The sequence below is a fragment of the Trachurus japonicus genome, chromosome 15 (assembly GCF_045865225.1).
Source record: "Trachurus japonicus isolate A0001 chromosome 15, Traja_1.0".
NCBI lineage: Eukaryota > Metazoa > Chordata > Actinopteri > Carangiformes > Carangidae > Trachurus > Trachurus japonicus.
The window spans coordinates 8,896,740-8,923,583 of NC_140921.1; the positions used below are offsets into that span (position 1 = coordinate 8,896,740).

Consider the following 26,844-nt stretch of genomic DNA (forward strand, 5'->3'; position numbering starts at 1 on the left):
CTTGACTGTCTCATTCTTTTATCTTCTTTTCTTTTTTCCTTCATCCCTCCCTCCCTTCCATGTTTCCTCTCCCTACGTCCCTACAGATGTTTTGGACGGAGTGAGAGGTCATTATGAGCATCATGGTGGAAGGGGTGAGGATGAGGAAGAGGGGAGGGCAGAGGAGGCGAAGCTCCACTTTGGTGCTGGTGGTGGTGGTGATGGTGTTGATGATGATGATGATGGTGGTGATGATGATGACACTGACACTGTTGCTGCTGCGGCCACATCTGCATCTGCTTCTGCATCTGCGTCTGCACTGGTTACTAACCCACTGCCACTGGAGGCGCCACTTCCACGTCCAACCACCTCCACCTCCTCCAGCACCCGGGGCCCCCTGGAGCTTACTAACCCCGGCTCTGAGCTAACATCTCTGGGTAAAAGCCGCGGCTGAAGCTGTGTGGTGGTGGTGCTGCATGTTTGTCTCTGTCTAACTAAACTGCCTGCTTAGTTTTACAGTATTATTCCACACATACTCCCTTTTTCATCCACCTCTCTCTCTGTCTCATCACTCACTCATTCCTCACTTGCTCGTTCTTATACTTGTATGTGAGGCAACATCCCATTTCTCATTCATATCTTTTCAACTACGTCCTAACGCCTTAGATAGAAATATTTTCCTTGAAGTGAGACACCACTACTACGCTGTAATACATCGACATTTGTATCATAAAGCCTTTATATATTGGACAAGTGGTAAAATAGTTAAAGGGATAGTTCAACATTTTGGCAAATTGGCCCATTGCCATAGTCCCTATAGTCATAGCATTAGGTTCGTGACCTTTAATTGTCGGTGCAAGCTATTTTTAGAACGGCGGAGCAGAGCCGCGAGCTGCTCAGAGCTACGCTACGGAGGCTAATGGGATTTCTTGGTTTCCCTCATCATACTCATCAAATACACAATCCAACAACTCCAAAACGCTCTGGTGGACAAGTTGTGACCTGCACATTCACCACGCTATGAGATAATAACACAACGTTATGAGATGGAGTTGTTTTCGAGGCAAATGCAGAGACTGCTTGATGAAAAACTGCCCCCGACGGCCCCCCGATCAGCGGTTTTGCATGAATTTTTAGCCTCCGTAGCCTAGCTCTGAGCAGCTCGCGGCTCTGCTCCGCCGTTCTAAAAATAGCTTGCACCGACAAATAATGGTAACAAACCTACTGCTAAGACTATAGGGATTATGGCAATGGGCCAATTTGCCAAAATGTTGAACTATCCCTTTAACTTGAATTAAATGTTGGGGCTTTCATGCAAATCAGATGATGAACAATGTTATTGAATGTAACATACAGACTTTTTGTTTGCTTGTGTAACCTGGACCTGGTGTATCCGGGATATTATGGGAGATTTGTCACAACCCTTTATTCGTAGGTCCTGAAAAATCCTGATATGATATACGTATAAATCATCTGAAAACATGCAAAATGGGATTTGGCCTCAATGTCCTGTATCGCATGCCCTCACACACACACAGTTACAGTTACACACAGTTAGTTTACCAAGGACATAATGTATCGCACTCAGACACCGGTGTGAGATTTCTTCTGTGTGTCATTGTGATACTCCACATTAACCCAGTAGGTAATCATATCTCCTCAGTGCAGCGCAAACATTTACTCAACTAAGACCGGCGGGTCGGGTCCTGTAGTCTGAACTGCCCTCATCAAAATTTGAACACATCACGTCTGATCTGAGCTTTACTCACCCACCTCCTCCTCTCCTCCTGACTCACTTACACACTCTCCCGTCACTCACCCCGTCCGTCCGTCTTTCATGAATAATCATCGGCTCACTTCTGCCTCGCTCTGACCTTTGCATCCTGTTGGCTCCAAAACCCACTGGTGCTGCTGCTTCACACAGTGTACATTAGTTTGTTGCAGACATACAGTTGTTGTTGTTGTGTTTTTTTTACTCTCCCTCCTCTTTATTTTCTTCCCTTTTTAAGAAACGTATTTAAGTAGTAATTAATAAACTCTGAAAAGTGCTCCCCAGACAAAAAATAAAATCATATCTGCAGGAAAGCATTTGCTCAAATCTTCAGAGGTAAACTAATTACTTTGTTTTTGTATTTAATTTATTTTATTTGCTTCCTCAATTTCCTGCCGATGTGAGATAGGTGAGAGTACAGTGAGGGAGCAGAAGAAACAAACATGAAAACAGACAAATGCTTCCTCCAGCTTTGAAGTGCAATATCTCCGCGCCATTTGTTTTTACTGTTTTTTTTCTTCTTTTTCTCCCTCTCTCTCTCTCTCTCTCTCACCGTGTTTATGTTTTTGTTCTTTGTTGGTGGTAATTTTTTTCTGTAGTCTTGAAAGAAATGGATGGAGGTGATTGTGCCACTAAATTAGCTGCTGATACACACACACACAGACACACACACACACTTCTTCATTCTGTAAATATTCACCCTCTAATGTCGTTAATTTCCCAGGTCATTCACTTCTGTGGTGTTTTAGCATGTTACATGAGTCTGTATGTGAATTCCTTCATATCCTCCAAGTTCAAGAGAGCGTGTATGTGTATATGTGTGTGTCTGTTTGGCATCTGTACGCATGCATCATGGGGTATGTGTGTGTTTGTTTGTGTGTGTGTCACGGGGAGAGATGACACATGAAACGGTTGCCCTCCTGTTCTTTCATCTTCTTCAGTGCAGTGGTCTGGCCTGGCAGGGGAGCTGTGGTTACCAGTCCCTGGAAAATAAAAGCTGTACACAACTACTGGAAGGCAGAGAGACGGAGAGAGATGGAGGGAGAAAGAGAGAGAGGGAGGGAGGGAGGAGAAGGAAAGGAGAACACAAATGATCCATAATGTATTTGAGTTAAAGAAAAGCAGAGATTTAACTTTGACAGATGGAGTAAGAAACATTGGTTGGAAAAGAAAAAAAAGGAAAGAAAGTGGCAATTATAGATTATGTGTATTATATAATAATTTCACAAATAATTTATACATTGAAAATATAGACGTTTAGCACCGGAAATTAGGTTTTTATGGTGTAAATGAAAAAGATAAAGTACACTCAGTTGCCAGTTTATTAGGCACACTTAACTCAAACTAACGCAGCCTTACACTCTCATGTAGGTTTTCATAATATTTTCTCTCTTCTCTTCTTTATTGTTAAAAGTAGGGCTGCAACTAACGATTATTTTCATTATCGATTAATCTGTCGTATATTTAAACGATTAATCGATTAGTTGTTTGCTCAATTAAATAGTTGAAAAATGTCAATCAGTGTTTCCCAAACCACAAGATGACGTCCTCAAATGTCTTGTTTTGTCCACAAACCAAAGACAGACTCAGTTTATTGTCATAAAGGAACAAAGAAACCAGAAATATTCACATTTAAGAAGCTGAAATCAGAGAATTTGGACTTTTTTTCTGAAAAAACAACTCCGAACACCGATTATTCGATTATCAAAATAGTTGACGCTAAATTTAATAATCGATTATTGTTCGATTAAGTGCTGCAGCTCTAAGCTCTAGGGCCAACGTTTCGGTTGTTTAACCTTCTTCAGGCTTCGTTTTTCTTTTTTTTAAATTTCAGACAGAGTTGATTCAACTTGAAAATCGCTGCGGAGGCTTTAGGTTGTCGTTCTGTTGAATAAACTCTTGAGAAAAAAAGAGTGTGAGAAGAAGAGAGAGCAAACACTCAAAATATGAGTTCCTCTTTCCTTCCATCCTTTCCCTGTGGTTACCATGGCGATAGTCCAAGCAATGTAGGCTACTACACTCGATACCTGGGTAGCTCTCTGCAGTACAAACAGGACTTAAAGCCGCCTCGTCTGTCCAGATCTCTATCTCTCTCACACATCACATATATATACACAGTGTATATGCTTTATACCTGCTCTCACGTACGTGTGTGTGTGTGTGTGTGTGTGTGTGTGTGTGTGTGTGTGTGTGTGTGTGTGTGTGCTGCTTATCAATAGCTTTACCCGAGTGTGCGTGTACATGAATGCAAACTTGTCTCCTCTTTCTCGTCTCTTCAGCTGTGTCAGTGTGTGTCTACATGTGTGTGTTTGTGTGTATGCACTGTCTGTACGGTTTAATACCTGAATTTTACATTTTACATTTTGTTATACTTATTTAAAGGGGCATTTCCAGTCGTAATCAGTGTTTACCTCAGATATCAGGTCACCTGTGATCAGTTCATTTCATACCGTCCATACTCCTCCAACTGCAGTGTATTCGTTTTGTTCAAGAATCGTTTTGTTAATGTTCATTAATCCAGACCGGCTCCGGACTCATTTTAAAATTGTTCTGTGGTCACAAGTAACGTCTTTTTGGCCATCATTTAAATTTTAAAAATCGCTTTACAATTAAATTAAAGCAAAATCCGGGTCAGAGAACACAACAGTAGAGGGACTCTCTTAGATATCTATGAGGGACGTATTGTCTGAGCCGGAAAGCAACAATGCGGAAGCCGGGGTACATCCGAATTTTGATTTAATTTAATTCATTTTGACAAACATTGACAAAACGATAGATTCATGAACAAAAAACGAATATCAACGTCCACACGCTGCAGTTGGGAGAATGGACGGTATGAAATGAACTGATCATAGGAGATCTGATATCTGAGGTAAACATTGACTACGACTGGAAATGCCCCTTTTATTGTAATTTGTACTCATCATCCTTCTCTCTCTCTCTCTCTCTCTGTGTCCAGGGACCAATAGTAAACACGTGGACCTGAAGCTGAAGAAGCTGGCGGAGGTCGGCCCACGAGGAGTCGCCTCCCCCTCGTCCCCGTCCTCCACCTCCTCCTCGTCCTCCCCCACCGCCTCCTCCACCTCCCCGCTCAGCCCCGCAGACGGACTGGAGGTATGTACAGTACAGCACACACACACACACTGGGTTTCCTTCTTCTCCTTCTTTACATCTCTTTCTTTCTTTTTCTTTTTATACACACCTCTCTTTCCTTTTATCCGCCTCTCTCCCTCTCTCTCTCTCTCTCTCTCTGCACCATCAAAGGGTCAGTCCAATCAATCAGGTCCGATTGACCCCGGTTGTCAGCTGACCGACCCTGCGTACACATCAGTCAGTCGGACCACTTCATGTTAGACTGCGGTTTATCCCCTCGCGTCCATATGAGTCTGTCTAAACTAAACCCCTGACACACACACACACACACACACAGGGGCATCATAATGCTCTACATAACATGTAGCCGTCCCCTCTATTGACTATGACCTTTTCAGACGGTCGCTGTGTGTCTGGATGGTTGGAGGAGGAGGAGGAGGAGGAGGAGGGGGGAGATGTTGCTGCGGCATGTGTCTATATCTTCTGATGTGAATATTGAGTCAACGCAGTCGACCAGTCTTAACATCTGTTTAATTGATTTTGAATGTCAAGTGGTATAAAGTGAGAGTGAGTGTGCATGTCCGTGTGTGTGTGTGTGTGTGTGTGTGTGTGTAGCTGTCAGTACAAGCAAAACCCTCTGTGCTTATGGCGACACAGGGTGTCTTTGATCATCAATTCACATAAACACCCTCTTGTGTTCAAAGCCTAAAAGGCTTAGTCCTTTATGGCCACGAGAGAGAGTGTGTCGGTGTCTGTGTGTTTGTGCATGTGAGCGTGTGTGTGTGTGTGTGTGTGTGTGTTCCCACTTGACCCCCACAGTCGTAAAAGTAGAATCACAATTTTATTGACTTCAAAAACCAAATGTGAAACTCTTCACTCTGCACATTCAGTTTATCTGAGTTTTGCCTCCTGCTCAGTGAACTTCAGTGTCGTCATTGGTTGATTAAAGTGGGCGGGGCTTCAGTTTAACAGCTGATTAGGTTGGTTACCATGACATAATACAGAACTGAATGTGTTTTCTATTCAAATCCAGAGATGATGCTGCAGATTTAACTTTCTTTTCAGACTCCTGTTGATATATGTCGATAAGCAGATAATAATCACCCACTTGTGAACTTTACTTAATTATTCCTTAATACATGACATAAGAGCTCTACCTGTTGTGGCTTCAGTCCTAAAATGCAACAGCCAATGACGATATAGTTTAATTAGTATAGTTTATACCAGTGGTTCTCAAACTTTTTTAGATCAAGGACCCCTAAACTGACACAAATTAGACCACGGACCCCCCCATTGGACAAAATTTTGAAACAAACACCAAAAAATACACAAATACTAATAGACTGATTAATGTTACTTTTTTAAAGTCACTGTACGTTCAAATTAGGGCCATTGGCGTGAACTTGTTGAAATATTGTAGAGAAATTTCTGGAAAAAAGTGGTAAGATTTCTCCAAAAACATTTAAACATTTAGAAAAAAGTGGTAACCCCCCCCCCAAAAAAAAAGAGTTTAAAATAAAAATTCTAGAAAAAAGTGGTAACAAATCCTCAAAAAAATAAAAAATAAATAAAGTTAAACATTTTCAAGAAAAAAGTGGTAAAAAAAATTCTCAATAAAGTGGTAATATTTCTCAAAAAAAGCTTTTAAAAAAACTTTAGAAGAAACTGGTAAAAATTTCTCAAAAAGTTTAAAAGAAATTCTACAAAAAGTGGTAAAATTTCTCTCTCTCTCAAAAAAAAAAAAAGTTTAAAAATTAGTAAAATTTCAAGAGAAAGTTGGGGACTCCCTTCAACCCTCTCCAGGACCCTTGGGGGTCTCTGGACCAAACCACTGGTTTATACTATACCTTATGTTTAGAATATTTTTTCTGCATTCATTTACCTGTTGTTAAACTAAATCGATAAGTTTTTCATCAGCTGCTGAAATCGTTTCATTTTAGGCTGTTAAATGCATTTAGCCATGATTTGCACTCAGCTAAGTTTCTAGTGCCGTTAATCGTTCACATTGTGACATAAACATGAAGCTGCATCAAATGAAAATAGACTTGACACAACTAAACCAGATGAGTTACAGTTGCTGCGTGCACATGAACGTAAACGTGTCTCTATATGCAGACGTCTGTCACTTTATTTTCTTCTGTCCTTTAAAAAAAATATATATAAACTGTCTTGTCCCAAGGGGATCGGGCATCCCAAAAGTCCTTCAGGCGGGTGGAACGACCTGCAGGAACATCACAAACACACGCACACACACACACACACACACACACGCTCACCCTCTCATTAGCGATTGTGTGTATGCGCAGCCTCGGTGGCGCACGATAAGGGCATGCGACGCTCAGCAGACTGCAACATTAGTCACGCAGCCCCCTGCATGCACATTCACAGACTCGCACACACACCGAAAGCACTGAATCACCACTGCCACAGCTTACCACAGCGATGATAGCAGCGATAAGAGAAAGAGGGAGAGAGGAGGGGTGGGGGACGTGGGGGGGTAAGATGGGAGGAGGAGGAGGGAGGGGACGACCCAGTATCTGCTTGTCCCAGAGCCAAGAAGAGAGACGAAGGGGAGGAAGCCAAGTGGGCAGGTGTTCGGTATGGGAGGGAGAGGAAAACATTGGTACAGTTAGTTTTTAAGTTCTGGAAAACCTGGAAAATGAGAAAAAAAAGTCAAATGTCCTGGTAAAGCTTGGATTGTCCTGGAAAAAGATTTATCACAGCTACCAGAGCTCTATTTGACTTTTTCCAGACCCTTCTAAGGTTTTCATTTCCAAAAAAAAAAACATGTTTGTGCTGTTCTATGATACATTTGTCATAATTTCTAAGCATTTAAGAGATTATTTCATAAGTTAGAGCCATAGACTGCACATTTTTAAATCAGATTTCTGGGAGAGAGAATGAGAGAGAGGAATAAACATAGAAACAAACTGATTAAATTTACAAAATAAGGTCGAATTGTCGAAAAGAAAAGAACACTTCTCCAAAGCATGAGTGGGACAGAGGATGAATCAGTGTGTGGCGTAAAAACTAATGTCCATCAGACTGTAGCAGCTGAAAATGTCCTGGAAAATGATTTCAAGAAAAGAGTGGGAACCCTGTTTAAGAAGGTGTTGAAGGCCGCCATCTTTGATCATCATCATCATCGTCGTCGTCGTCATCATTGTGGTGTGTTCATGCGCCGATGACGACGACGTGCTCATCAAAGTTGTACAGTTGTAGCTGTAACAGTAGCCGGCGGTTTTAACCTTGACGCGGGTTTGGGCCGTTTCACCTCCGGTCGTCGTCGTGGTCGTAGCCCAGTGAACAAGACGGATTCACAACAGTTAAACAATAAAGTGATAATTGGGCCGACGGCCGCCAGTGTCCTAATCAGGCTCCTCGGGGATTTATCCTTTTGTTAAATAAACAGCTCCCTATACGATACTGCAGAGGCTTGCAGTTTCCACCAGTCAAGAAACTCAACGTATAAAAAAAAAAAGAAAGAAAAAAAAACACACACACGCAACAATAAATCCTCCGTGTGAAAATATGACAAGGACCACAACATTAATCCAATAAATCCTTTGACATCCAATTATCAGTGATTGTTACACTTTTTCCTATAAACAAGCAGATTAGATGTTCATGAAATCAGCCACTTGATGGATTCATGTCCACAGGAACTTATAGACACACGACGTCATTATTTGTTCTGTGGAAAAACTCAAACTCTGAAGTTAACGGAGCTGGATGTCGAGTCAGTACAGGTCAACTCACCTCTGGTGGTTCTTTGATGCTGTTTGAGGGCTGTTATTGTAGATTATATGTGGTTATGTTGACTTTAACAAAACTCTTAGTTCACCTAGTGTGAGTTTGCAAAAATAAATGACAGTTTACAGTGGCATTTCTCCAGAGCAAAAACATCTTATGTGAGAATATAAACCTCCTGAGGCAATAACGTGATTTTTTTTGGATTCACATGGTTAAGGAAGTGCAGAATATGAGGTTTAGTTTATGGAGACATTAACTTAACAAATCTTTGATTAATGAAATCAGTTCAAATTAGGGCCGGGACTCGATTAAAAAAATTAATCGAATTAATCAGAGGCTTTGTAATTAATTAATCGCAATTAATCACATTTTAATCGCATATAAATATTTGACCACATGGATTTTAGTATACCATTGAATGACTGAATACATAAGCTTAAGCATTCAGGTGGTACTTAACCAAGACCAACAGACTAGGGATGCAAATTATCGATTAATTCATTAATCAATATTTGATACATACAGATTAAATGGTCTTTCCTTCCAATACACTATGATGATTACTGTAGTATTTAACTAGGCTACTTCAATCACAGTAGCATAAACTGATTTGTTGAACTCAGCTTGATGTAAACATTAATAAAACTCAGTAACCAATCACACAGGCAGCTCCATGTTGTCTCTGTGTGATGTTCAGGGACAGGTCAGGACAGTCTGAAGACAGACAGCTCTGAGGGTGAAGTCCTATCATAATGAGATGAGCTGCACCTGTGACAGTGACAGGTCATAGATATAGCGCTGCAGCTGAGCAATTAGCGCTATATAGCGCATTTAGCGTGCGCCGTGTCTGTGTATCTACAGTATGTGCAGGCAGAGATCAGAGATGGTGTTTTAAATAACCATGCTAGTGTTTCACCAGCTCTCATCTCTGCCAGTCAGCCTCTCAAACTGCCGCCTCTCTCGCGTGCGGGCGCACCGCACGTAGACACAAGTGAGAAAAAAAAAAAAAAAAAAAAATTTATAAGTGCGATTAAAATACGTTAATTTTTGTGTAGTTAATTAATCGTAATTAATGCGTTAAAGTCCCGGCCCTAGTTCAAATATGAATTTAAACTAAAAGTAAATGTATTTGATGAGAAAAATCTGACATAATCTTTCCTTTCCTTCTGTTGAATTAAGACATTAGAAGTAGGAACGCACCGATACCAATAACTGCCAGCTTCCTGCTTCTCGTAACCAATACCTATAACCAATAACATTTTCAATAGTTAATATAGACACCTAGATGTTAAGAAAGTAAAGATGAATTTAACATTATAGCTCTGCCTCTGACTTAACACAATAATACATAATATACATATATATATATAATACATTTATGATTGTTTCAGATCAACTCAGTGGGCAAACGGACTGAAAATTTGTGAAATCAAAGCAATGTCTGCTAATTATAATTGGTTCTAGTGATGTCATTATCATACTTATCTGTCAGTCAATATCATGGCCGATTATTATCAGTATTGATAGTTATCGATATCGTGCATCCCTAATTAAGAGTAACGTGAAGAAAGTCTAAGATTAAAAACATGTAAAAAGGTGCAGCTGAACATAAAATGTCAAAGGTGAGTGACTTATTATTTACAGGAGGCACTGAAGGCGACGTTAGAGGTATTATTGATTAATCCAGTTTGGAATAACAGCATCAGTTTAAGACCATAATCTCATGCAGATGTTTTTAAAGGACCTGTCACCTGCATGTGTTCATTAAAGTAACTACTAGTTAGTTGACATGTTTTGCCCATCCTTCTTCTTTATAATAAACTTTCACCGACTGTGGTTCTCCAGGAAGAGCTTCATGACTCAGGAAGTTTCAGTTTTACCCTTTACTTGTCAGGATTTTAAATGTACTCTGCTCTTTTTGGAGCTGGTGCTGTCGTGGACTTGGATAGATATGTATAAATATACACACACACACACACACAAACAGAGGCACTTTCACACATCCCAGCTCTGTCCTTATGTTTTAAAATGTTTAATTGGGCATTTTGTTCATAGCGCCTCCTCATAAATAAATTTGCCTCGATTTGACTTGACGTGAGGTTTTAAGTGGCTGGTACAAGCTGACAGACTAATAGACAAAACAAAGTGAGAACAGACTAATTGCTGACATTGTTTTTGAAAGTCAATAATCTGAAGCTAAACTAACAACTCCCAGTCTGCAGCTCGCTCTCCGCCCGCGCCGCCGTCTCTCTATTAGCCGTCCTTGCTCTGCTTGACTATCTCGCTCCGTCTCAAGCAGTGGAACATGTTTGCCCTAATTGTCGACTTTATTACATGTTTCGCCGTCTTATTAACGTTGCCACAACGTCAATCTTAGCCCCGAGTCGGTTTCTTTTTCCACTCGGCTTGGCATATTTGGAGGCCTGGTAATAAAACATTTCTGCATGCCGTTTCTTGATAGTGGGAGAAGCGAGCGTGTAGCTTTTTAACACATGTTCACTTTGAAAACAATAGCGTTTTTTTGCATTTTGCATAATCTGAATATATTTTCTGGCTCGGGGTTTTGTTGAAAGTCAAGTTAATTGCCTCCTTTTTGTCTCTCTCATGAGTGAGGGGGAGTGTGTGACTCTGTGTGTGTGTCTGTGTCTGTGTGTGTGTGATATTCATGCAAACACAACAATGTAGCTAACATATCGACCTCTTCCAGACTTATCTGGCGGCCTGTCAGTAGGTGTGTCGTTTTACATGTGTGTGATTTTGGTCACAATAATCATGGAGCAGCAGTGAAATCCTTAAACGGCTGCTTAATAAAAGGCGGAGAGCAGATCTAAGTGGCTGGTGGAGGCTGACAGAATAATAGACGGGACGTGGAGAAGAGGGAGCAGACTAATTGCTGACATTGTATTTTTTTTTTTGAAAGTCAGTAATTTGAAGTTAAACCAACGACTCCATCCGTGTGTGTTTATGTGTTTTCTGCTCAGTGTGACCTGTCTTTGTTTAGATTTTATTCACCCATTTGTGCATTTTTACACATTTCTCGACATCATCGTGCAAAAATCAAAAACAAATCACAAGAGGTGGAGAATGCAGCTTAAAAATAGTTCAGATTTCCTCATCAACATGTTTACAAATAGCCATTATTGGATGCACTACTGTACGTCTAGCGTCTGCAGATTAGTACTTGCTGAGACTGAATGTATATATTTTTTTTTTCTGTGTCTGACAGAATAACGCAGAGGAGCTGCGAGCGGAGCGGCTGCGCAGGGCGACAGAAAAGTTGCGCAGCCCCGTCGTCTTCAACAAGGACTCGGCTGTCCGGAAAACACAGCTGAAGTCGTTCAGTCAGTACGTGGAGAGCAGACCAGGTGGGGAACAACACAACACAAACAGACACACACATATATATATAATACACACAGACACACATAAGAGTGCATGCAGTATTTACCCAGGGAGGTACGTTTGCACACGCTTAACACTCGGCTCACATATATCCAGTTCACACCTGAGAGCAGCAAACAGTGCAGAGGTTGTAATTATTCACCTGTTCATCGTCTGCTGCCATGTGGAGAAACGTTTTCTTTACTTTTCTGTCACAGTTAAACTCTCAAGTGGCACCTGTGAACACATGAAAGAACAGGACGCATCCATAAACAGTGAAAAAGTGCAGTAACTCATCGGTTCAGACTAAGAAACAAACACTGTAATGGTCATTTATTAATAAACAGAAGCATTGCAGGTTTCCTCAATTTGAGGTTGATGGATTATGGGGTTATTATGATAACTATGTTTTGACTTTGATAAGCAGTTTGGCATCTTTTTTTAGTTTTTTTGGCACCATTGAAATATAAATAGTTAAGGCTTAATACATGAGTAGGATTAAAGTGTAGCTCCATAGCTTCAGCCCACTCCTTTTCGGCATAATGCCATAATTATGGACTCATAAGTTTGATTGAATATAATCTGGAAGGAAGATTGATGATGATTATTTGACTGTTGTTGTTGTTGATTTTTACCATATGTGCATACGACCGAAAATAAGCTACTACTGCTAAACTACTGCTTCATTTTGCAGTAGTTTGCAGCAATTTTACATTTTTTATTATGGTTTTTCCATAAACATACAAACTGAACACATTACAAACAAATAGTGGCCACAGAAATCACACAAGTTGTAGAAATTCCTGATATTCATAGCCCACAACCTCCCTGGGAATAATTGCATACAGTTATATAGGTGTATTGTGAGTAGATAATGCACACAGGAGCGCTCAGTCCATTACATTTGACAGTGATGCAACAACTAAGCATTTCAAGAGAAATGAGTGGGAAAAGGATACAAATTTTCATAAATCAAAAGATTTTAAATCTTAACAAAATCTCACAAGACGAAATATGAGTAATAAATAAATACATTTTGCTTTTAATCGCTGACATCTGTCCATCTACTCACTCTCCTCCACCAACAGAGGTGAAGAGACAGAAGTCTATCCCTGAGGATCTGAGGAAGGCCGAGGAGGACAGAGGTTCGCCGACAGAGATCGACATTCGCAGACCATTTGAAGAAGAGGTTTGTTTGTTTCTTTCTTTCTTTCTTTCTTTCTTTCTTTCTTTCTTTCTTCTCACTATAATACAAACCTGAAACTTCACAGCAGCAGCAGACAGGTGAAGGAAGCAGAGGAAAGTTTTAAAACACAGCAACATCCTGGTTTTCCTCTGCTCTGCTCTGCCTGGTGAAGTCTGTGTAATGGACAGATGATCGAGTCTGAGAGGGAAAAAAAAGGGAAAAGTAAAAGTGGGGGAGTAAAAGGTCAGGAGTGAGGTTGTGTCTCTTAATTGCTCCCCTCTTTTTTTTATATATTTCCTATTAGTCAGCTCTCTTTCTGTCTCTCCTGTCTTGTCTTAGATAAATCTGTCAGTGAGCTCTCTCTCTCTTCACCTTGTCAACCTCATTCTCTCTCTCTCTCTCTCCGCTGTCCTCTCCTCTCCTCTCCTCTCTTCTCTTCTCTTCTCCGCACAGACATCTAAGTATTGATCTAACAGACTGCCATTTTAATTATAACAATGGTAGATATCAGCCGTCCGTTCAGAGGTGCATGTGTGAGAAGAAGAAGAAGGAAGGAAGGAACCGTGTCCTTCAAGTGTATAAACACACACACACACACACAAGCTCGTGCTCTCTCCTCGGCGACGTGCGTTCGTTTGAACTTGTGCGTACAAAGAGTGTGTCTATAAGAATGCTATTATTTCAACGAGCATGTGCGAGTGTGTGTGCAAGTGTGTGTGTGTGTGCCAGCCACTGGAGACCATGGGGGTGAATCTCTCTTCCCAGGCAGCCCCTCTTCTTACCCTCGACCCCAGTCCTATGCACACACACACACACACACACACACACACACCCTCCTCCTCCTCCTCCTCCTCCTCGTAGTGCCTGGGCCCCAGGGTTAATGGGTGTTCAACCTTTCCATTATCCCGATCAGCCAAGAATTACCTGCTGAATGATGTTTGCATTAATATAATATATATGGTAATTTCCCTCCTCTTAATTACGGCTGGGCTGAGCGCGGCAAGGGGAGTGGGCTGATCATGTGTAAAATTGATTTGCCAAGGAAAAATATGGTGATAGAGCGAGAGCGCGCAAGGGGGGGGCTGCTGGGAATCGACGCACGCACACATTTGCACAAATCACATGTGCACAGAGTCACACAGATGCACACACACACACACACACACACACACACACACTCGCACACTGGAAAAGGGAAAGGGAGTGCAGGGGGGGAAAAAGTGCTGGCCTGGGTGGAATGAAATAAAAACTTTCTCTCCCTCTCTCTCCTGCTCACTAGTTCTCCTTCCCATTAAGAAAAACGAAGTGCATCAGCAATAAAATGGAGATATTTTTTCGGATGCATCCTCAGTGGTGAATTTGAATAAACATTTTTTTTTTCCTCCTCACTCAGAGGGAGTTTCTCTGGAGAATAGCAAGTAGCCGGGAGACAGAGGTGAAGAGGGGTCAGAAATGGACGGTGCATTAAGTGCTTATGGTTAGAGAGTGATGATGAGTGTGTGTGTTTAGATATGGAGTGGCTGGTGTGTGTGTGGAAGAGTGCGTATGTGTGTTGGTATAGAGATTTTAATATAAGGTTTGGTTTAAAGGGATAGTTCAACATTTTGGCTGATTGGCCCATTGCCATAATCCCTATAGTTTTAGGAGTAGGTTTGTTACCTTTAATTGTTGGTGCCAGCTATTTTTAGAACGGTGGAGCAGAGCCGCGAGCTGCTCAGAGCTACGCTACGGAGGCTCATGGGATTTCTTGGTTTCCCTCATCAAACTCATCAAATACACAATCCAACAACTCCAAAACGCTCTGGTGGACAAGTTGTGACCTGCACATTCACCACGCTATGAGATAATAACACAACGTTACGAGACAGAGTTGTTTTAGAGGTAAATGCAGAGACTGCTTGCCGAAAAACTGCCCCCGACGGGAATGCGCATCAGTGGTTTTGCATGAATTTACCTCTAAAACAACTCTGTCTCATAACGTTACGTTATCATCTCATAGCGTGGTGAATGTGCAGGTCACAACTTGTCCACCAGAGCGTTTTGGAGTTGTTGGATTGTGTATTTGATGAGTTTGATGAGGGAAACCAAGAAATCCCATTAGCCTCTGTAGCGTACTGTAGCTCTGAGCAGCTTGCAGCTCTGCTCCGCTGTTCTAAAAATAGCTTGCACCGACAATTAAAGGTGACAATCCTACTGCTATGACTATAGGGATTATGGCAATGGGCCAATTTGCCAAAATGTTGAACTATCCCTTTAATGAATTAAGCAGGCAGATAAATACAACCGTTAAACATGAAATATCAAAGATCAGTCAGTGATGATCGTTACTCACCAGTGGTATTGATTCTGGATTAAATATTGGATTCTTCATTCTATATGTGGATACTGTTAGATTAAAGTGACGTTAGGGATATTAGTCATTGATCAATAATGAATCCATGGGCTTAACTGCCTCGGTTTATGATGATGATGATGATGATGATGATGATGACGGCCCGTGATGCAGCGAGGGTGTCGGTTTCCCTGGTGACGTAACATGTTTGAGTTCACGGAGCAGACGCCTGTCGCCTGCCTCTATTCATCGGAGTAACAAGTTCAGATGTGCCTCCTGGTGTTTCAGCCGTCCTGCTATTGTTTATTCCTGCAAAACTGGTTCTCCAGATTTCACCAACAAGAACTTAAAGTGAATACACACACACGCACACACACACACACAACACACACACCTGACGCCTAAAACACACAAACTTCTGTTGTCAACTGTTTTTCTCCTTGATACATTGAAGTATTTATTAAGTGCAGCTGAATTGTTATGTTTGTTCCTTTGAGCCACTTTATTCTGTTTATTTTATTCTCTAATAACTAATTGATAATAATTTCGATACCGAATGCTGTGGAAAAAAAGGCAACATTGATAAACAACCATTTGTTTTTTTTATGTAAATCAAGTTTTTGCAAAGTGAAGTGACCAACGATCATTTAAGGAAATTAGCATTTCAAAGCGTTACCTTGATAGTTTGGTGTGAATGAAGATTCACTTGAATATGTCTTCATTAAAATTAATCCGGTTTATTTTAGAGTTGTGCAGTCCTTTCAAAATAACAAATTTATAAATAAAAATATAACACAGCTAAAGAAATAAAAAATAAATAAAAAGTGGTTTTGAAGATGTGAGAGAAGGAGTGTGAGAGAAACAACGCCAAACAAAGCTCAGATGAAACAAGAGGCAGCAACAGTTCGTCTGGAGCTGGAGGTTTTAATCTGTTGTGAAATTAAACTCTTTTCTCGGGGAAATTCTCTTTTTGTTTTGTTTTATTTGTAGACGCTGCACATCTGTACACACTTCCTCCTCCCTCTGTTTTCATTTCTATTTCTCTTTCACACCTTCATCACCATCTCCCTCGTTCTGTCTCATCCCTCTATCCTTTTTTTTTGCTTGCCGTCTCTGTTTAATGCTGTATCGCACTACTCCTCCTTTTCTCTCACAACCATTCTCTCTCTCTCTCTCTCCCTCTCTTTCTCTCTCTCACACTCACTCTCTCTCTGGTTGACAGAAGGCGTTCAAAGACACCAGTCAGTATGTGGTTGGGGAGCTGTCTGCGCTGGAGAGCGAGCAGAGGCACATAGACGCCCGAGCAGCTCGCGTGGAGAAGAGGCTGCGCTATCTCATGGACACAGGTACCCCAAGCCCAATTACACTGGAAAAACTGTTTTGGCAAATTGAGCGTACATGCACACACACACACACACAGAAACACACACATGCATGCACATGTACACTTGGGGGGGGGAGTTTGTGCGTGTGTTTATGTGTGCGAGAGAATCTTTGAAGCCCCCTCCTTCCTTCCCTCACTCACTTTCTCTCCCTCCTTCCTTCGCTCTCGGTTGAATGTTGAGCGACGGAGCGCTGGGTGGATATGAAAGGAGGGGAGGGAGGAGGAGAAGGGAGGGGAAAGGGTGGGGCGGGGAGGGAGAGAGGGAGAGGGAGAGGGAGAGGGAGAGCGGGGTAGTTGTGTGTCTCGGGGATGGGAGAAGAAGAAGGGAGACCTCTCTGGGCTGGGGTGATAAGGGAGCCCTTCATGGGGGAAACGATAACTGGGTGCGATAGCCGAAGTCTCCGCTGCAGCCGTTTGCCAGCTGCGGCCCCAGCCAGCCAGCCAGCCAGCCTCCACACTATTGAACAGTGCGCTCAGCCATGCACAGCTACACACACACACACACACATATACACACACACATATGCGTACACCCTCCTTCCCCTAGTACATATCTGGCCTTCATTGATATGCTGTATAAGGAAAGACGGGGGTGAGTTAAAGGGAGGAGAGAGGAGGCGAAGAAATGTTTAAAAAAAAGAAAGAAAAAGACGGCAACACACAACATGAGCACTGACACAGTTCACAAATCCACGACAGCAGCAGACACACACACACAAATGCTTACACACACCCGTGCATACAAAGTGCAATCTTTTTTCTTTTTTTTTTGGTTTGGCGTTCGTACGGAGGAGCCCGAGCCGTAGCCGGATTCGGAAGGTTTTTATTTAAGATTTGGCCGGGGGTAAAGCCTTGTTAAGACATGAGACAGTGTGCCGAGCCAAAAAGAGGGGCCTTGGCTCCGTTAAGTCCCTAACTGAAATTGGAGAATAGCAGCATCCCGTTTGTGATACTGTGAAACCGTCCCATCCCTCACTCACTCACTCACTCCTGTTGGAGGGAGAAGGAGAAGAAGGAAAGAAAGAAAAAAAAACATGGTCCCGGGAAGTGTTAAATTTTGATGTTTGCAAATGTTCTGAAAGTGCAGCTGCAAGTATTCGCTGTAGTAATTTAGCAGCAGCTCTCATGCTCCTTCTGATATATCAGCGTCTAACTTGGTGGATTTATCCCCCAAAATCCTTTAAAAAAAGCAACACAGGAGGTTTTTTTTTTTTTTTAAGAAAAGGAAACTGGGGCGGTGGGATTTGCGCTCACCTTCTCCATCCTATTTGGGTTCTGATATCGAGACTATCTCTCCTCTGTTTGTTGTGTTCGCTCTCTTTTTTCTTTTTTTTTTGCCTCCCTCCCTGCCTCTGTGCCCTCTTCCCCTGTTGGAGCGCATGCCATTGTGTCAATCTGAAGGGCTGTTTTTTCTCTCTCTCTCTCTCTCTTCTCCACCCCCTTCTTCCTCCTTTGCCCACTGATAAAGCAGCCGCTAGCCAGCAAGACGCCAGGTTATTTACTTCCAAACACCTTCAGCCATAAAGATTTCTCTTTATATAGTTGTATAAATAAATATATACCTGTGGTCCCGTCCTGAAAAATAGGATTCGCCCGAGAAAAAAGAGAAAAGAGAGAGGGCGACAACAGGGAAGGTGAGGACAAAATAAAAAAATAGAAAAAATAAAAAAAAGACAAGGATATCACGGAGAGAAATTCACCTTGGTTGCTTTTCAGCCCCTTATAACATCAGTGGGGAATGAAATTGAGAAAATGTGGTTTCCTCAAGTCAACACTGAGGGATCTAGCACTAGTGTACATACGTATATATATTTTTCAAGTGCCACATTTGCTCTGTAATCATCAGCAGCAATTAAACATACAACAATCTGTTTGCAGGAAAGACTGTGCAGACATCAGTTTGTATTTAGGGCACCAGCAGAAATTGGCATCCGTCTCACACTGGCATTGCGGCGCAGCGAAGGGAAGGGAAACCGAGTCGAGTCGACCACATGATGTTTGAGCTTCACTTCCTGAAAAGTGTGTTTTTCCCGTTTCCATATCTCATTTTGCAGCACTTATCCCAGAGACTCGTCCAATAGGTTATGGATTGTGCCTTTAGGGGCCGAGGTCTGGAGGCATCGGAGCGAGATGCGCCAGTGACAGGTGGTCACTAAAGTAACCTTTATCACCTCGGACACTGAGGTCACCTTTCTATAGGCTGTCATAGATGATAGATATTTTCGTTTTTTTTTTCGTTTTTTTCCCTCTCTGAATTCCCCCCGAATGCATGATTGAAGTGGCGGCTGATTGGCTGTTAGCAAAACATCCGGTATTGATCCGCACCATCTGACTGGTGGCTGTGCGTTGAGAAAATTTCCACCAGCTACCAGAAAGTGTTGATTTTTTTTTTTTTTTTTATAAACTCTGCCAGCCAGCCACACTTTTGAATCTCTGCCAATGTCAAGAGGTCCTTTTCATTTTCATTTCCACAATATCTGCTCAGATGTCCAAGTGACTGGTTTAATGTTGAACCTTTTACAAAGTCCGCGCACAGTTTTCACAGAACGTTACTTTCTGCAAATCTTGAGCTTGAGCACTTTCCTCGGCTGCCAATAAATGTTCTGGGGGGAAGTTCTCCCACGCATCAAGACGAATTTGGTGATGAATCAGCTCGATTAAACTTCAACCGAACCAATCACCATATAAAAGCCGGTTGTGAGGTCTTTTTCTAGTTCACATTTTATTTATTCTCACATAATGAAAATGTATTCTTTTCGAGCTAAAAAAGCTAATGTGGACATTTGTTTGAGCTGCTTCTACTTGTGCTCACAGACAGACAGACACAGGACGCCACTTTACCTGTTTGATCACATGTTTGTTGTTCATCTGTAAACACGAGACCAGCCTCAGCTCAGCCTCTCCCAGCAGCTGCGTCTCTGAGTCCGGCTGTCATCAACCTTCAGACCTCTCTTTTTCTGAATTCAATGAAAAAGGACACAGAAAAACTCCAACCCGAACCTCCGTCAACTTCAATTCCTCTCCTCACTCAAACCGAAGCATGTGCTCCTGAAATACAAAACAAATACAAAAAACAAAAGACAGCGGCTGACTTTAAAAAACAAAAACAGGTTGGATGGGAAGAGAATATGACTCAAGTAGTCGGTAATTTGACTCAGATTTAATTAATTAATTCATAATCTGATATTTAAATGGAGATTGGGTCAACAAAGACACTTATAGATTCAGCCATGTTTTTGTTTTGTTTTTTTGTTTTTTTATTTGTTTTCTTTTAGTAACATACACATGTGCCAGTTGGGCACAAAACATACAACATAACATAACATGACGAGGGGAGGATTTGGGCATTAAGTAAAACAGCAGTCAACATAAGTTTAATTTATTTATATAGCACCTTAAAAGTGAAGAGCATTTGCACCAAAGTGCTTCACAGGCAACATGTCATACAGGCAATAGGCATAAAGACATGTCACATACAGACCAACATCAAAACAAACCAACATCAATTTATCAAAAGAAGAAATAAAAATGATTAAACATAAGCACATCATACATAAAAATATTAAGATACTGCTTGAAAATAGGGAAAAAACATCTATTGAAGGGTTTGACCTTATCTTTCCCATCTATATGAAATCAAGTCTTATAGTTTGGTTCCTTAGTTTGAATGTAATTCTCTCAGTAACATATCTATATATTATTATAAATTATATCAACCCACTCATTCACTGTTGGTTTGTCTTTCTGAAACCAGCCATGTTGGAGTCAGTGTGTCGGGGGTTTCTGCAGTTAGTTCATAGACAGAGTGTGGATGTGCAGCGCAGTCATATGATCATATGATTCGGACCTCTGGAGGTGAGTTTGGGTGAGCTCAGTGTGCAGCGGTGCTGTGGCAGCACACAGCACTGCAGGACTGATGGGCAGATGTGAACAGACAGACCGACTGACCCATGACTTGATTGTTCATCTCTCTGCTCCAGCAGCAGAAAGCCTGGGAAGATCCACTGTGCTCTGCTGGTCCTCGATACGCCTTTCTTTGATATCACATGCTTTTGCTTTGTCATTCCTTGAAACCTCTCTCCTCGCTCCTTTCTTCTTCTTCTCCTTGGTCATGTTGCCTACACATGCATGTTTAATGTTTCCCACATGGATCTAGGTCTTTATTAATCTTTTATTTAAAAAAAAAAAACCTTCCCTTTTTAAGTAACTCCCTCCGCCACGTCTTTGTTTTTCTCCTAAATCAATATTCTCTTCCTCTTCCTCTCTGCATCACTTTATATATTTGTTCCTTTTTATCCCTGTGAATCTCTACTTCTCCTTCTCTTCTCTCACCCTTGTCTCCCTCTGTTTTTTTCACACATTTCCTCCTCCTCCTCCCCCCTCTTTCTCTCTCTCCCTCTCTCTCTCCCCTGGTTTGGGCACAATGCAGCTTTCTGCGGCATTTTCTATTACGCCACAGCCCTCCCCAGATGAATCCAAAGTAATTGGGGTGGTTAATTTATTTACTCAGAGGCAGTTCACAGCACATTAAATAATAGAGATAATTGAACAAGAATTGTCAAGTGTCTTCTGATATCAGACACATTACAGGAGGGAGTGTGCATAAAACTCCATTTCTATGCCCCCATTGTTTATGGTAATTAAGTACACAGATTTATTCCTTGGTTGCCTTCCAAGCTTATGGCAAGCGCCATTGTTGTCTTCTATTAATATGTAATCAGTAAATAGTTTAATTTTCTAATCTGCGGTTGGAGAATTCACTTTCTAACAACTCTTAATTACTGCTGGGCTCTAATGAGTCTCGCCATGCTGACGCAGCCAGCCAATCGGAGGCCAGGTCCGGGTCGGGGGGGAATTTGAATTCCTGCGACGACGCCTCCCCCCCCTCTCTCGACTAATGAACTTGTTATTCTTGCACCACTGGGAGCACTGTCCTTCACACATGCAACATTAGGAGAACGTTCACCTCCTGCAACACACAGATTATTTATAGGAGTTTAAATGATTTCATGAGCAGATTATTGGTGCATTTGAACAGAGGCTGCGTATTCATTACATATATATTATTCATTTTTTGTTCTGTATTACCCTCTTTGCAGTGCTACAGTATGAAAGTTTTGTTCAAGTATCATGCAGCCTTTTCACACGGAAATGTAAAGAATGTAAACTGTGTGAATGTGAACTTTTATTTATTGTGATTGTCAGTAGAATGAAGATACCATTCATCATCGACGTGTTTCTGCCGATGCGTGTAATGCCTCTGACCTTGGCATTGTTGTTTTTCTAAAGGTATTGTTGCACAGAAAAAAAAACATATCAAACTCTCCTTATTGAAAATTCAGCTTGAGGTATGAAGAAGCATTCAAATGCATCATGTAGCCTTCGCAGAAAATCCCCTTGCCCCCTGTTTGAATATATCTCCGCCACCCCCTACCTGGCCTCTGCACCTATTTACACACACCTCCCATTTCAAATAGCTATATAACCTGCAACAATGGACGCAATTATCCAAATAATGGCACTTAGCCGCACCGCAAAGCTGCCCCTCACCTACTGCGCATTTGATAAGAGATAAACAAGCAGGGAGAGGAGAGAATGAGTTTTAGCTCTCCCCAGATTAACATATGTTTAAAAATTGCACTCGAAGCCGATAAGATTGACACAGGGTTTTTATGGCGCGCGCTCCTTTAATCTGCCTTTGTGTCTGCGAGTCGACGAGAGGAGAATGGCACAAGGAGGGATCCAGCAAGAGCTTAATGTACTTTGCACATGCAGCCTATCCTCCTCAGTATCTTGAGAAAAAAAGGGGGGGGGGACAGGACGGACTGTCAATGCCTTCACACTGGGAAGAGAGCGACCGGCTGCTTTGACTGGGCCTGTGATTATGTGGAGGACTGTGCAGAACGTCAACGGCTTAAATGTCAACCTGTGGCTCTAAATCCTCCACTCGTTCACAACAACCGAAGCCTGCAGGCACATCTTTATTTTTTATTTTTTTGTATTTAATTGTAGCGTTTGTTGGTTTTGTCTGGCGTTAAATGGTTTTTTAAATCACTTTCCGATACAATAACGTTAAGTTTCTGGAAGCATATTGATGCATCTATTATCTCATATTAAAGATGGCATCTACAGACAATAGCGTTTCCTTCCTTTAAAGCGAGTATTAATGTTTTCACTGATCCTTTTATTTGCACTTCTAACACTAATAGTGCCGCGGCTCAGGCGTCATTGTCACTGAGTGTGTGTGTGTCTGTGTGTGTGTGTCTCTGTGTGTGTGTGTTATGTTTATATTTCCTCAGCGTCACGTCATCCAGCCTCTCACTCTTTTTCCCATGCCTGTCGTCCTAATCCAGCATTGTGGCAGCATCAGCTTATAGTTTGACTAAAGATTTAAGCTGGGCTACGTGAGTGGCATAGGGACTCTCTCACACACACACACACACACACCCCACACACACATATATGCACATGCACATGCACATCAAGCCCTGCCTTGTCTCGTCGCAGCAACACAAACAGCGTGTGCAGCTTTAAGTATATTATCAGGACCAGTTCTTTTACAAACGTATTGCTGGGAGAAGCTTAACATTAATTATTGTAACTTTGGGCAGATTACATCCGTGCCCGCCTTGTAAGCGCAGGCAGACTCATCTTGACCTCCTATACGAGAGCTTAAAGACACAAGAATGGCATTTTACCAACTTTAATGGGATAACCAGTCTAATCTTTCAGCACTGAGAGAAGAAAAAGTGTTTAGACTATAATACCCTCCCCAGTTCACAGCCTGAACGACGGAGGGACAGAGGGTTTCGCTGTTTGTTTTCATTAGTGTTGATGATTTAGTTTTTCAGGTGCTAAACTGAACAATTCACCCAATTTTTCCCCTCTTTGTCGTATTTTTCCACTCTTCTTCTTGCATCATTTAACTTTCACACACTCTCTCTGTCGTAGATTGGAAAAGAAGGAACTACGGGCTACGCTGAGGGCTCAGGCGCCGCAAATGTTGATTGAAATAGTCGAGCACAGAGAGAGAGAAAAAAAAGAGAAAGAGGAAGATTGCAACTATTGTTTATCCCCAATCACAGACCCCAATTCGTAAGCTAAGCTCGTGGCGACCGAGATACCAAGACACAGCGGCCACGCAGAAAAGATGCGTTTGCCCTCTTTCTTTTTTTTTTTTTTTTGAAGCCTTTGGTCATTTTCTTCTTCTTGTCTCTTGTCGTCAGGGTTACGAAAAGAGCACTCACTTTCAATCGACTGGGTTTTTGTTATTAGACCACAGTGGAATGTGTTTGTGGTCATCTTGAATTCACTTCAGGAGCAAATGCAGCGCTCTTCTTCTTCCCTGTAGGGAGCGAAAGAAATCTAGGGATCACTCCTTTAAAACCCCATCGCCTTTTTCTTTTTTGCCTTTGAGGAGGGGGACAAAACAAAGGATTTGAGCTTTTTTGTTTTGTGTGAAATTGTGTGTGTGTGTGTGTGTGTGTGTGTGTGTGTGTGTGTGAGAGTGTGTGACTCCTAGGTTCAGCTGGGTCAGAACACAGATTAAACCCTCCACCCTCCCTCCCCTCCTCTCTTCTCCTCTCCCTCTCTCCCTCTCTCCCTCTCTCCCCACCGACACACAGACTCATTCCCGCTCATGCCTTTAATCTCCTCGGCCATTTTAATGTTTGAGCAGCAAAACAATTTAATTAGTCATCATGCGAGGACTCTGCACAAGCGACCATTGCTGAGCTGAGCTCCTACCTCCTTTTGCGCTTTCTGCCCTCACCCTCGCCCCTCCTCCTCCTCCTCCAACCCTCCAGCCCTTGCACAGTGACACCACCCTCACTCCCCAGATGTGCTCCGCTTCTTTCTTTTTTTTCTTTTTTCCCCTTTCCTTGCTTTCTTTTTTTCCAGCTCGGTGTCAGCCTTTCATACATTCTTTAACAGTGGGGATGAAAGGGGGATTTTTAGGAAGATTAGGGAACGGGATCCTCTAGGCATTGTCTGAGAATCTTCAGATAAAACGAGCTGGGTGGATGGAGTCAACGGGAGGGAGGGAGGGAGGGAAAGAGGGAGGGAGGGGAGGTTTGTTGCGACGGAGGGAAACGTGGGGTGTAGCTGCTGCTGCTCGGAGACGTGGAAAGGAAAATTTGTTTGCAAACTAAACAGGAATAATTGTGACGTGAACTTCCTGTATCACTTCCATTTTATTTCTGTCTCTATATTACTTTATTATTTTATTATAGCACTTTTTTTAAAATTATTTCTAGGGTAATTGTCATAATTTTTTCCCTTCAATCAGTTAAAGTTTCCCTCTCTGGGCCATGCAGCCTGCCAGCGATAGGGCCGATTAACATTTTCAGCAGAGGGGTGAGTAAGTAGGGAGGAGAGGGGAGGAGGGAGAGGAGGGGGAGAGGTGAGGAGGGGGGGAGGTTAGTTGGAGAGAATTGGGAGGTGGACAATGGCCGCTTATGATAATCTGCTCTTTATTGGAGCATCCCGCCAATGCTTTCATCAGCCGCCTCTCTGCCTGAGACCCCATGCAGCAGCAGCCGGTCGGTCCAACAAACCGTGCTGCAAGCTGCCAAACACATCGTCACACACACACACACACACATATACACACACACACACACACACATAAACACACACTAAATATACAAGTTCCACATTAACAAACAAACTGAATATGTTCACACACCCACTGAGGCGACGAGCTGCACATTCAACTACAAATCGCACTTTTGTTAATCAGCAGCAGTTTGATTCTCTTGTTTTGCTTCTGTCGCTTTAACAGTTTTTGATTTCATTTCTCTTAAGTGTTAAGTATGTTTTGTGTTATTTGGTTTCAAGTGAAGCTATCACATGTATTTATATGTATTTGTGACTGTAAATGTAATCTTCGCTCTCATCTCTAACACACAAACGCTCTCAGGATGTTTTGGGTTATTTCGCTGTTTGTATTTATGCAATTGATTATTATCTAGTTTGCAAACTGCAGCCCAATGACATAATTGAATTTCAGCCTTGCAGTCAATTAATCAAGGCTTTCTTATGTTAACGGATGTGGTAGCACTCGACAATGCAGGTTAATGACAGAGGTTTGGCCAGTAATTACACCATTCACTTGCTAACACAGCTGCTCGCCGTGCTGCCGTTGTCATCGCCCCCCGCCACCCTCCCACTCCTCCCTATTTCCCATTGTAATGAGCACTCCAGGCTACAAATACCAACAGCTGTCTTTCCCAATACATTTCCATTTAAATATCTATTTAAACACAGCAATTTTGCATTTGTGTATTGAATCAAAGCTCAATCCAGAGCCCAGTGGCATTAACAGCCTCACGTTTGGTGTCACTTGTAATGTAATGTGTTGCTCCAAATTGAAAAGCGCCGCGTGTGGCAGCTCGTCACATTTACAAACACATTAAGGGGAATTTACTGTATATTAGGGAGTTTGTTATTAAACAGACTTTAATTCTTTATATATTTATTTATCTAAAGACCTCAACAGGGCAGGGTGTTGTTTTTACTTTAATATATTTTTATTAGTTTAGAAAAAGGAGACCGAGCTGCACCTCTGAGAGAAAGAAGAGACAGATGGAAAGTAAAGATGACGAAGGACAGGATGAAATGATTGTGCAGAAAAAAAGAGGGAGAGAGAAAGAGGGAGACGAGGGGGAAACAACTAGTGCATAGCAGCACAGAGATGTAAGAAGGATGACTAATGTTGTTAGCAGAGCCATTACTGGTCCGCAGATTAATTCATTAAGCAAATTCATCGTTCACCTCCCCTCGGCCTCCTGTCACAAGGCGTGTAATATGACACCCCTCAAATTTGTTCTAACATCTACCCCAGGGGGGGTCGACCTCCTCCTCCCCCTCCCCACTACCTCCCTACACACACACACACACACCCACCCTCCTCCTTCTCTTTGCTAATGGAGCAGGCGGAGCCACTTATGCTAAAAAGATTGCAG

The 26,844-nt window shown here is 42.1% G+C and overlaps 1 protein-coding gene and 1 long non-coding RNA gene across 6 annotated transcripts in view; one reads left to right on the top strand and one right to left on the bottom strand.

The window, feature by feature from the left end:
* The window catches only part of ehbp1 (EH domain binding protein 1), a 179,951-nt gene that overhangs the window by 122,535 nt on the left and 30,572 nt on the right, over positions 1-26,844 (top strand). For 2 of the 5 annotated variants that reach the window (XM_085799425.1, XM_085799426.1), the window contains 5 exons: positions 87-416; positions 4,710-4,864; positions 11,823-11,961; positions 13,066-13,166; positions 16,718-16,841. In XM_085799425.1, the coding sequence (XP_085655551.1) occupies positions 87-416; positions 4,710-4,864; positions 11,823-11,961; positions 13,066-13,166; positions 16,718-16,841 (849 nt within the window). The remainder of the gene's footprint in view (positions 1-86; positions 417-4,709; positions 4,865-11,822; positions 11,962-13,065; positions 13,167-16,717; positions 16,842-26,844) is intronic. The other 3 variants (XM_085799429.1, XM_085799430.1, XM_085799428.1) reach the window with 2 other exon arrangements.
* On the bottom strand, positions 2,059-2,394 carry LOC146973175 (uncharacterized). The gene is made up of 2 exons (XR_015037718.1): positions 2,304-2,394; positions 2,059-2,267 (listed from the first exon to the last, which is right to left on the bottom strand). It is a non-coding gene; the product is annotated as an uncharacterized LOC146973175 (long non-coding RNA).